Below are 12640 nucleotides of genomic sequence, written 5' to 3'. Positions count from 1 at the left end.
CTCTACAACTGTGGAAAGTATATAGAAAAGAATGAGCCCAAACATGTGTACACTAGCCTTAAGCATGCAAAACGATGCTTCTTAGTGAATATATTAGTTGTATTTATCAAGAATAGAGAAAGAACTGCATCTTCACTTGGGGCAGCACTACTCGGGCCAGTAGCACTACGATGGAAAGGAAGGTTAAGTGCTGTGCTAGGCTTCATTTTAAAAAGAATGACAATTTGGTCAAATACTCTACAGTTGTGCAAAGGCCCAGTGTGAGTCGTGGAACAGCAGCACTCCAGTTACCAGGTAGGTGGTCTGACTGATGGTTACCAGCTACCACAAATAAATAGGTGATTATTTCATTTACATTAAATTACAAGCTTTAAGAAATGTGAACTTCAGAAGAACATTTTTATTTTAGCTGTTATATTCCATTAATTCTTCTCCTTTTAATGATTCGTAGCTCATTAGATGTGACACAGGCAGACGGAGCAGTAACCACTTTTCTCGTGACAAAGACAACAGGCACTGGCTGCTTTAGTAGGAGCTGTGGCATATTTTGAGGATATTCATCTAAACAGGAATTTTTGTCAGCTTTGTCTGTAAATGAAAACACAAGGCTCAGCCCTTGCAGCCCCCTCTGTAGCTAATCCAATTGGTCCTTTTATCCCCTTGCTCTGAAACAGGCCTTGAGCAGTGCCGCTGGGGAAGGGATGGCCCCAGCCAGGTGAAGGCTACAGTGCCAGCTTTGGGACACTTCAACATAACCAGTGGGAGGGCACTTGTCAGGACATGCAGATGCAGAGAAAAAGATCATTTCAGGGATTTTCAAGCAACAAATTATCTTTTATTTAGCTCAAATCTTCTCAAATCACTGATGGATTTTACCTACATAGTGGGTAGGATACCACAGGATTTCTGCAGTGGAGCAAGGAACTCCAACCTAATCACCCTAATTCAATAGCAAACAGGTATGTGATTAAGGAACTGCCTCATTGTCACCTGAAGTACCCCTCCTTGCTCTCCTTCCTTGACGTGCACAGTATAAAGTGATTTCACTTGTTTGTTCTGTCCTTTTCCATGGTTGGAATGCACAGCAGCAGGTGATACTGGCAGATCAGAGGCTGGAAAAATGCTGCTTTTCCTTTATAGGCTTTTCATAGTTGAAGAATTTCTTATCAAAGTCCTTTTTGTTCTTAAAAGGTATCTAAAGAACTCATCAATAAATAAGTCATAGACTTGAATCATCCTCCAGCTTTTTATGTCAAAAATTCAAAGGGATTTTCTTAGACTTCCTAAGTTTACTCATCTCAGATTCAACAACCTGTAATGCTACCATCGGCATTATAGATGTAATATAGGGGCTGAGCAGCACTGTGCTCTCTCAAACTCATTTGTGTTCATCCCCAAGCTTATTTGTGCTACCCCAACGTCTCAGTCTGAACAGAGGTAACGAGGTAACAACCTGGATTTTGCTTGGCTGAAGGTAGAGCAAGTGTGAGCCCTCCGGACATCAATCCCCTTTTCCCTTCCCCATGGGGCTACTTACTTAGTAGGTCAGAAAGTTCAGGACAGAAAATCTGCCCCCCTTTTCTTAAGAGTTTGCCCTCATTTGAAGCAGCCAGAAGTGAAATGCAGTGCTCTACATTCCAGTGCCAGAGCTTAAAAGCCAAATAACCCCACAGGTTACAAAATGTGCGTGGGCACAGTCTGGCTTCTCAGAAGTTTATGGAAGACTGAGTAGATAAACAGGTTAAGAATGGTCTAATGTTTATCAGCCTGATACTGATGCTTCTTCATATGGACTTACCAGTATAGTCCATACCATTAGCCTCCATGGAGCTGGTGTCACATTTCTGGATACAGTCTTCCACTGACGACTGACAATCATTGAGGTTGGACAGAGCCTTGGGCAACATGATCTAGGGTGAGGTCGGAACTGGACGATCTTGAGGTCCTTTCCAACCCAAACCATTCTATGATTCTATGATTAATGAATTCATATAGGTGGAGGTATCAGACCATGCACTGTTAGCTGGCACTAACATTATCTGTAATTATATGATGGAAGTTTCACCTGACGGAAGGCATGAGGTGCCTTTCCTGGTTGTCCTATAAAGCAGCAATTAAACACTGCCGAAAATACTGCTAAGAAATGTTAATAATGGTGAAACAAGAGCATGAGATGAAGCTGCACTCGGAATGATTTTAATGTCTCCAGCTGCACAGCCTGCATGCCCAGAGCCCTGGGAGAACAGCAGTGTTGTTTGTCTAATTGCTCTCTTTGGGCTTGCAGAGTTTTGCAAATGAACCTTTACAGTGTTGGGGTTGGTTTTTTTGCTTGATATTTGTTCTTCTTTTTGTTTTTCCAACAGGAATGTCCTAGTGGAGTTGTTAATGAAGAGGCATTTAAACAGATCTATGCACAGTTTTTTCCTCATGGAGGTAAGCAGAGTACTTTGCATCTGGCAGGTTTCTTGAAGCATGCCTTAACATTCATTACTGCCAGCTGGCTGCAAAACTCCTTCAGGTAATCTGTGTAAGAAATGTGGATTGAGCTTCACCTTTGCAGGATCCTAAACAGAAGCACAAACATCAAGGTCATAAAATTACTTAGTGCAGTTGAACAGTTATTTCACAGGAATGGACAAATCCACATTAAAGATTGCCCCTAGTTGTCAGCTCTTTGTTCCCCGAGTCCCAGATGGAAACGGGATTGATGGGGTGTTTTGTACTGACTTTCTAGACGGCAGAAAGCTAAATCACTTCCCCTCTGTGTGTGCTGTGGATTGCTGTGCATGTAGTATCTAGCACAGGAGAATCCCAGCCCTCATTTTGGCCTGCAAATGAATCAAAACCTTCCCAAAATTCTTAAAGCAGTTCCTAGTTGATGTGTGAACTTCTAGCTACCTGAAATGATCACTTTAGTGTTTGTGTGACTAAGAACAGGGTGATGGAATGTACCGGAATATCAAAGTGTTGTATTAAACCTCTCAACATATTCTTACCTTTGAAAGACATCAATAATCTCTATGTTGTTCTAACTGAATGTGTTCTGTGGGGATGCTGGTCTCAAACTGAAAGAAATGAGGCATGGGTTTAAGTGGCTTTTCAGTAAAAGATTCAGTATTTGAGGCTTTTCCAAATACATGTTTTGCCTGGAGAAAAAGAAGCTCAGGGGGGACCTTATCACTCTCTGCAACTGCCTGACAGGAGGTTGTAGTAAGGTGGGATTGGTCTCTTCTCCCAAGAAACAAGCAATAGGACAAGAGGAAATGGCCTCAAGCTGCACCAGGGGAGGTTTAGACTGGGTATTGGGAAAAACACGTTTACCAGAAGGGCTGTCAGGCACTGAACAGGCTGCACAGGGCAGTGGTGCAGTCACCATCCCTGGAGGTGTTTAAAAGACGTGTAAGTGTAGCACTGAGGGACATGGATTAGTGGTGGACTTGGGAGTGCTGGGTTAATGGTTGGACTTGATGATCTTAAAGGACTTTACCAGTCTCAATGATCCTATGATTCTGTATTCCACTCTATAGTAGCTGCAGAATGCACTCATTGTGGAATAATGGCTGAAGTTTCTACAAAAGCCTATGTGTGCACGTGCGTGTACCTTCAGAAAGCCATTAACAAGTGTTTTTTCAACTACGTTTCAAGACAAACCATGTTATATCTATGCTTCAAAATGTATGGCCTCAAAGATGCACACCTATGAAAAGTTTACATTAAATTTCAGTATGGTCTGAATGTATTTATACATATATTTTGTGTTTTCAGTTTGCCCCAAGTAACTGTACTGCCTCGTTTGTGACACACCTCGGCTGACTTCTGCCTTCCTGTGTGTGAAAAACAGGCAGGCACAGATACTTCATCTTTTCATGGACAGACAACTTTTCCCACCTCTCCTGAGCCTGACAGACCCTCACCCCTTTTCTGGTGTTCCATTCCCTTGGGCTCTGACCCTCCCTTAATGATGATGGTAGTTCAATCCTGCTTAACAATATGTCAGTTTGGCAGCAGGCCATTTCGTATTTTGAACTGTTTTCTTTCACTTGGTTTCCAAACTGTGTAACTTTAGTGTCATAAATTGTGAGAGTTCAGATGCCTCAGAGATCCTTTCACTGTGGCTCTCTGTAGGGCTCTGTGCTGGTAAACTTGTACATCCCAGAGGGAGTAAAGCATCTCTGGGTTATAAAAACGTTGTGTGGCCTCTTCCCAGGCTTGTGATGGATTTGTTACATAGGGCTCCTATCCTTGACAGGTTTTCATTTTTGCTAACCAGGCATCAAGTAATACTAGGAATTTAGTATTATATTATACCCTGTTGAAAATAAGCATCTAGTTTAATGTTTTTAGGTCACTGTTTAGCTTAATGGGAGCTTTTAGGACTGTCCCGTAAGTGTTTTAATTCTGAAGGTGTTATTTCAGAATCAAAAAAATGTAGGAGAGTATTCTTCTTTGCAGGGCAGCGTATTCTGTCCTTACAGGTGACAGTAACTGAAGTATTTGATTTTTCTGCCTACTGTTACACTTTCCTGGATTTGAATAATGTAAAACTACTTGATCATTTCACAGAGATCAGAATAAGGACATGCTAAGTAATATTGCCTGCCTGCCCACCTAGCACAGGGCACCAGGCTTCACCTCAATGCCCATACACTGAATAGGGAGACTCAGGCTTGAATAATGCTGTGTGCTAGAAGCAAAGAATAGAAGAGGCAAAAAATGTGTGGCACCTAGAATGGCAATGAAATCATCAAGGGCATTTAATGTCAGTTGCTTCCATCTTGAGTAGTTGGGCTCTAATACTAAGGAGATCAGTGTGAATTGCCTCCAGAGCAGAGAACAGGCCAAGGAAGGTCTTACAGTCATACACCTCTTTGATTCTTTTCTGCCTCCCATTACTGATTTTTCCCCTTTAACAGCCATCCTTCACGTGGACATAGAAACTGTTCTTCGTAATAGAAAGGACTCCCTAAAATCAGCAGTTTAATATTCAAAAAGACAAAACTATACCTCAGATAAGATTGCTTTTTGTTACTCATGGTCCAAACTCAAGGTAGTGGAACTAGACCCTTCCGAAGTTGGACAGTCCCTGGGGATCTTCTCTACACAAAGCAGGAAGGCAGAGGAAGGCAGCACACACGCTGGAATCACTCTTTGATACTTCTGCTGTACTTCTGACCAGTGCTGCCACTCCATTTGCCACAGAGATATTCTTGGATGGTTTGGTTTGTTTTTTTAACTCATTATTTCAGGTCCAGCCCCATAATCCAGATTGTTTCTACTGTCATAAACGCTCTTACATTTCAAGGCTGTCTTAAGGTAGGGCATGGGGATTATGCAAGTCCATGCTAACATTTACTGGTTGATAGGATATCTGGCATTGCTACAAGGTTGGTTTTTATGCAAAAGGAATGTTGTTTAGACCCCTTATAATGTGTTACAGTGAACTGTTGTACCAACGAGTGCCCTTTGTGTTTTTCAGATGCTAGCATGTATGCACATTATCTCTTTAATGCTTTTGACACTGCACAAAATGGCTCAGTGAAGTTTGAGGTAATTGTTTTGCATACTCCTTTTATGCCCCTTTCTCCATTTTGTATTTTTAAGCTTTTCCATCCATTCTTCATTGTAAACTAGTAGGAGTCATTGGATTATGCAGGAGAGGTTTCAGTCTAAAATCAGTTGATATTTTAAATTCTGGTTCACTTTACTCTATGCAGATGGAGTTGCACAGAGAATTTGGATACCAAAGAAAAGCCAGTACATCTTGTATCTTGTGCAGTCATCACACATTGCATGTCTGAACTGTCATATTTGTATATTCCTGGAATACGGGTTGTTTTAAGGTTATTTGATGTATTGAACAAGCCTTTCAGATACTTGGTACCAAATGGAAGCTATAAACCTTTAACTAAAAGGCCTGTTGCTGTGACTACAAACAGCTGTACTTCAAGCTCACACACACCTGTAAAGGATGAATTTCATAGATTTGAAGCGAGTTTACTGTGATTATAAAACCAGCAATCACAGGCAGTCTTGCCTTTGCTGCCAAATGGCCAAGAACTCGGGTCATTTCCAGGTAACACTGGGAACTCTGTTCATTTGTCAAATGTGAAATGGGAATGTTATCATATGTATATGTGGGTCTCTGTAGAGATGGCTGCAGTGGGAGTTTTGCATATGGCAGCTACTCAGTAGTTAGAATCTTCCAGAAACCTGAACAGACTGAGACACGGGAAAATGCTTAGATAAGTATTTAAAAAGCTTGCTGAGCTTTCCTTCCTGGCAAACCTGCCTCTTTAGTGGTTGTCAGGCATCAGCATGTTTGTACTTTTTGTACTGTTCAGCAAATTTGAGCCTTGGTAAAAAGGAGCAAAGGTTTCTGAGTGATGCACTGCCTCATGCTAATGGAGAGAACATAGGCAGATCCAGTGCATTAAATGAGGTATCAGGAACTGTAAAGCTCTGTTAGCTTGAAGCTCTGCCTGTGCCAACAAATCCCCCTAGCAATGCTGCTTGCAGTGCCTGAGCTGCCATGCAGTATGAACAGTAAATCAAAGTTCTTGGAAGCAATAACTTTGCTGTAAACAAGAAAATACAATTCAAATGCTGTGTCCCAGCCTGAGTCAAGTGGTGGGAATTGTATCTGGTCATGTCTGAGAGATTTTGCCAGAGAACAAAACCTGTGGCTCCCTGTGTTAGAGGAGTTTGGGTTCTCTCCACCTCTCTCAAGATGGGCATGTTAAAAAATCATGGGTTTTCTTCCTTTCTTCACCAGCACCCTAGATCTGGAGGTAAGAAAGCAACGGCTTCTACTTCCTCAGTCAGGGTCCAGCTGTGTTTAACCAGGCAGCGGCAATCAGAGTGATGACTCCTTGCAGCAGGGAAATGGCCACTGGAGCAGAGGGCACTACCCTTAAAAAAGCCCCACACATATTTTGCCACGCTTACATCCATGCAGTGTTTAGGGCATGATCAGTGTGGATGGAGCACACTGTGTCTGAGGAGCTGGAGCAGCCCCTGTCTTCAACATTAGACTCTAAGTCCACCTGCCTTGGACTGGAACTGTTCTTACCCCCCCCCCTTCTGTTTTCAACACCCTCTCTTCAGGACTAGGAGAGCTTAAGGCTGCAGCACCCATTCTGTCTTCCTGCCCTTCCAGCCTTGCTAAGCTGCCTAACCCATATCATAAGCTTGGCTTTTACATTGGCTGCAGTTGAGTACTTTGCTTTACTGGTTTGAATGGTTACCGCATACTCATTTAGTAGTGTGACAGTACTTGGGGTATCTTACTGGGCAATATGTCCACTGATTTCAGTCAGAGATGGCACATTTTGGGGAAAGGGGGTTAGAAGAGATTGAAAGCCATAACCTATATCTGAAAATATGTCTTTTGACTGGCATTATATAAAGAAGGTGACCTAGAAAAAGATATTCTTGACATTCACACCTCTCTCTGCCTCGAACAGGATTTTGTGATGGCATTGTCCATTCTGTTACGGGGAACTGCTCATGAAAAGCTAAGATGGACATTTAACCTGTACGACATAAATAAGGATGGCTACATAAACAAGGAGGTAAGGCTGTTCCTGACAACCAAGGGTGACTGCTGAAGAGGAACAACTGGTTTCTGTTGCAGAGAACAATTAATTTTACATGCAGCTAGTTTAAATGCAAACCAGACTGGATTTGAGCATTTATCTATGTCCAAGTTAAGCGCACAGTGATCTTATAACGCATGATTTTGTAGACATTTTACTATATTATAGTGGCTTTAACAGATTGCTTTAGACAGGAGCAAAATATAACTTCTGGCTACCTGGTGACAGTAGCTATTGGTGACTGAGGCACAAAGGTTTCATGGTTGCCCTAGGAGATACTGTTGAAGAACTGGATGCAGTCACACCACCCCCAAATCCTGTGTTGTCACGTGGTGTTATCTTCTCCCCTGGTATTGCTTGTTCCCTGCGTGGGGCCGTGGGTTTGAGCACGGTAACCTCAGATATTTTGCAAACACACGTTGGTCTGTCTCGTCAGACTGGTGTGTGTACCTGCAGGGTCTGCAGTTACTGCCACTGGTCATGGGCTTGTGTGCCCATGCTTGCAGGAGCCTCCAGCAAGGCCATGGCCAAGTCGTGGCACCGCCAGAAAGAAGCACTTCTTTATAGCTGAACTTGTATACGATGATACGTCTGTCTTCATGCCCATGTACAGGCATTCTCTGTGCTGGTTTGTAACAGGAGCAGGAAGGTGGAGAAAAGAGCAGTAAAAAGTAAAAATATACTATCATTTCTATTATCTTTCCTTTTGTGTTGTTGCTGGCATGACACTACTGCAGGAAATGACAGATATTGTAAAGGCAATTTATGATATGATGGGAAAGTACACCTACCCAGTGCTCAAGGAAGATGCACCAAGGCAGCATGTAGAAGTATTCTTCCAGGTACTTGATTTTTGATGTGTTTTTCTTGTTTGAACCATGCACTGATATACTCTACAATAAAGTTAGCCCCAAGTTCAATCCTAGGCCCCACTATATATTCAGAAATAAACACTAGCATCCATTCAGCCTGACACTACAGTGTCTGCTGATTTCCTGGCTCCATAGGCATCTCATGTGTCTCTTAGCCCAACCCTTTGCTTTGGGATGTGTCATATCCAGCATGTCTGAAGCCCGTGCATGTGTTGCAGCACTTCTGTACTTCTCTCAACTGCCCATAAAGTGAGACAGGACTATGGGTGCTGTTTGTTGAGGCAGTGAGTAAATAAATGGCATAGTAATGGCAGAGGTTGCTGTGTATGTCAATGAAGGAATAGTTGGAGACCTCAAAAGTGCTCCAACTGCCAGAGTAAACAAGTCCTTAGTGTTTGGCAAATTAAATCAATGACAGAGTCCGTAACCTAGGCTCATAAAGTGCCTCGGGTTTAACCAGGCTGCATCAAGTCAGATTTTGTACTATAACTGCAGTGCTAGCTATGGAAACAATTATTTATTTTCTTTTATTTTGCAGAAAATGGATAAAAACAAAGATGGTGTTGTAACTTTAGATGAGTTTATTGAATCGTGTCAGGAGGTAAGGACAACATCATAACTGCAATGACAGCTCAAGCCCATGCCCCAGCATTTACAAGATCCTGCTCGGGATCCCAGGTTTCCTTTGCTTGCTGAAAAAAAGCAGCTTCAAAATGGAGTTTCTGGTGGTGCTCCATGAAACCTTTTATTTTCCTGAGTGAGCTGCAGCACCTGGTCATGTAGAAAAGCAGATAAGTGCAGAAAAAGCTCCCACCACCCTGAAACTCCCGTAGGTCTTTTCCTTGTCTTTTTCCTTTTCCCTTCCATGGGTGGGGGGCTGGTTTTGTCAAGAGGCTGATACTGTCTCTGTGTGCTGCCCCTGGGTGACATTAGCAGACACCGTGTTGCTGGAACTGCCCAGAGCTGAAGGTCTCTCAAAAGCTTCTAATTGCAGCGCTGGCTTCTAAAACCACTTGATGTTTTCATGGACAACCATTCAGAGCAAATGCTGTAATCACAGCAACAGTTTTAATTTATTTTTCTGTTTTGGCAATAAACTCTTTTGTAAATTCCATACACTGGGTTGGCTGTAATAAATATTTGCTAGTATCATAGAATCCCAGCCTGGTTTGTGTTGGAAGGGACCTTAAAGCTCATCCAGCTCCAGCCCCTGCCACGGGCAGGGACACCCTCCACTAGAGCAGCTTGCTCCAAGCCCCTGTGTCCAACCTGGCCTTGAACACTGCCAGGGATGGGGCAGCCACAGCTTCTCTGGGCACCCTGTGCCAGCACCTCATCACAGTGCTTTATTTCTTTATGTAAGGTGTGTGTTTTAGCAGTGTCACAAAGACAAACATCTGCATTAACATGCAATGGGCCAAGCGTCTGTTGTCTTAGACTGTAATTAACTGTGTGAATGTTTGCTTAGAGATGACTCCAATATTTAATCAGTACAATGATGGCCTCTGCATTTTGGAAAGTTTCCATTGGTGCAAGGAATTACAGACCAGCCTCCTGTGTATGTTAGTTTCCCTGGAAAGATCTTCCCTGCTCTGCAGTCAGACAGCTCTCCTGTACCTGAGCAATGGGCAAACGCTCACTGTGGAGGGCTAGGCTGGCTTCCTGCTGCTTCTGTGTTTAGCCTGGCTCTGGCAACATCCAAATTGCTTCTTAGTCAGGGACTTCAGGAGGCAAAATCCTTGTTAGCAGATGCATAATATAAGGGTAATTATTTTCATGTTCTTCATTCTTGGTCCCTCCTGATTGTTTGCCTTCTTTTTTCTTTGTATTTAATTTGATCATTTGTGTTGTGTGTTACTCACATTCCTAACTTACCTGCATGTACGTGTGTGTGCTTAGTGGTCTCAGTACTGAAGCAGCTTTACTTCTGGCTGTGATAGAGTTTGACTGATGTTCTGCCCTAGAGCTGGCTGCTCCTGTTGACACGCCTGCACTAGGGGCTCTGCAGACTGATGCGCTGTCACCTGCGGGTTCGTGGTAGGTGGGAGCAAGCCCTACTGGTTTTGCTTTATGAAACCCAAAACCCAGCGCACTATAATGCTTACCTCTGCCATCTCATAGGATATGGCTCATGAGCAGTGAACTCCTGCATTACTTTAGAAAGGCTGAGTGATTCCCCATGCAAGGTGATGTCTTGTACTAGTGCCCACCAAACTGTTAGAGCTGAGATAAATGGACACAGCCTCACAATAAGATAAGAGGAAGGAGCTGCAATAGAGCTCTTAAGTTGCTCAATGTGGAAAATTATTTTCACGTCACAGGTAAGCAGTTACTTTAACTTTTGGAATAATTTAATTCTCGGGAGCATGGGGAATCATCATTTATGATTTTGAGTATTAGTCTGGTTATTCTCTCAAAGTACAATTTCGAGGCTTAATAAGAAACAGTCTGACGTTTCCCTTGTGTGTCTCCCAGCTTTGTCATTTGGATCTAGGAACCTCAGAGAAGCTGAGATTCCCTCTATTTGGGGTTTGAGCTGGTTGTATTTCTGGAATGAAGTGGTCCTGCAAGGCAGCCTGCTGATCAGCTCAAACCTGCAGTTCTGTTTGGGTTGCTGAAGCCTATTGGCTATGTACGTATTTGTAAATCCAGGGTCCATGAAATGCAGCTGGGCACTGGAGTGCTCAGTACAGTCACAAGCTCAGTGCGAGTTCTGCTTTTCTTCATCAAGCATCTGAGAAGATCCTGTGTTTGCGTGCTTCAAACTGACCAAGGTGTCAGAAACAGCTGTTTTGCTGAATCAGGACCTGATCACTGCATCAATTCCAGCGCATCGAGGATGGAAAGCATTATGAAAGCAAGGCTGTTGCCTGCAGTTGCACCTGCAGAGCTCCCCCGTGTCATGCAAAGTTACAAGTCACTTTTGTCCATGCTGCCTTTGTAAAAGTGTGTTCTCATTGTTTTCAGGATGACAATATCATGCGGTCCTTACAGCTCTTCGAGAACGTGATGTAAGGCTGCTGGCTGAGCGCTGGAGGAGTCACAGACTTTCTGTGTAACAGAGATCTCCCTGCGGGTGAAAGCTTTTTACAGTTGAGCCATGTTCAGTGTGTGAGGATTTTGTATGACATGTCCAACCAAATGGGAACTGAATGCAACCGATCCCACCTCTTCTCCCCAGGAGACACCGGTGGACCTTTGTTTCATTTTGGAAGCATGTGAATATTTTAATAAACCCTGACAAGAGAGAACTGCTGCTCGAAGTTCAATGAGTAATCCACAGTGTTGTTTGCTAGGCACAAGTCCTGCTTTTAATCTAGCAAGCTTGATCACCTATGATAGCACATGCCAATAGCTTACCCAGCAATCTATTGCAAGCGAAAATCTCAGTCTGTACTACCATAGGGCAAATTGTTTTATGGATGCCTTGCCATTAATCTGCTTTGACAAAAGTAAAATTTACCAAGGCAGTCTGTAGAGAAAAAAGAACAATGTATGTACCTAGGACATTAAGCAGAGAGCCCATGTGGCCAATATCCCCATTTCTGCAGAGATCCTGCTTCTCCTCTCACATGCACTGGTGCCACATGCTATTCCATGGAGATTTTTCTGACCACATTTAACCAGAGAATCATCATCTTCATCAGGGTGGGCCAGAAAAAAATAAGCATGTGTTGCACATATAAATATCAAACTACAGAACAAATTCTGTTCAATGATGGGAAGTTCTTGCAAGACCAGGCAAGTTTATAAGGGCTGGTACAGGGAGATGAATACCTGCACTGGTACCGGCCACCTTCTGCAGTCCAGCACGCAGTGGAACAAAAAGTGATTCTCTAGAGTGCATCTCAGCAGCGCCATGGTCATGTTCTATGGTCCTTTTGGTGTAGTTTGGCACACACTTCCTAGGTTCATCATTTGAATGTATTTTTCCATTGGATGTTACAGTATAGCATTGCCTACTTTACGGATTTATTTTTCTTAGTGCAGGAAGGGGCCCAGATAATTCAGCTGTGTTTCCACATCAAGTGCTCTCTAAGTTTAATTGGGATCAACGTAATTGCTGTTAGTCTCAGAATCCACTGCCAGGCCCGTATGCCCTGTTGGGTAGTTTAACATCTTCTGTAGAAGAATCTTTTATCCTACAAGGCAATTGCATGAATTGCACAGGTC

The 12640-nt window shown here is 43.1% G+C and overlaps 1 protein-coding gene across 9 annotated transcripts in view; it reads left to right on the top strand.

The window, feature by feature from the left end:
• The window catches only part of KCNIP1 (potassium voltage-gated channel interacting protein 1), a 398295-nt gene extending 386351 nt beyond the window's left edge, over positions 1-11944 (top strand). For all 9 annotated transcript variants that reach the window (XM_057415102.1, XM_057415106.1, XM_057415107.1 and 6 more), the window contains 6 exons: positions 2364-2433; positions 5477-5547; positions 7464-7571; positions 8333-8437; positions 9006-9068; positions 11435-11944. In XM_057415102.1, coding sequence (XP_057271085.1) covers positions 2364-2433; positions 5477-5547; positions 7464-7571; positions 8333-8437; positions 9006-9068; positions 11435-11482 — 465 coding nt within the window. In that variant the 3' untranslated portion in view covers positions 11483-11944. The remainder of the gene's footprint in view (positions 1-2363; positions 2434-5476; positions 5548-7463; positions 7572-8332; positions 8438-9005; positions 9069-11434) is intronic.
• The last annotated feature ends 696 nt before the right edge of the window (positions 11945-12640 follow it).

Source organism: Pezoporus wallicus, unplaced genomic scaffold (genome assembly GCF_028554395.1).
Source record: "Pezoporus wallicus isolate ANWC-B61680 ecotype Strahan unplaced genomic scaffold, APGP_CSIRO_Pwel_v1 contig_4161, whole genome shotgun sequence".
NCBI lineage: Eukaryota > Metazoa > Chordata > Aves > Psittaciformes > Psittacidae > Pezoporus > Pezoporus wallicus.
The sequence above is the reverse complement of the archived record's forward strand: the minus strand, read 5'-3'. Positions and strand labels throughout refer to the sequence as shown.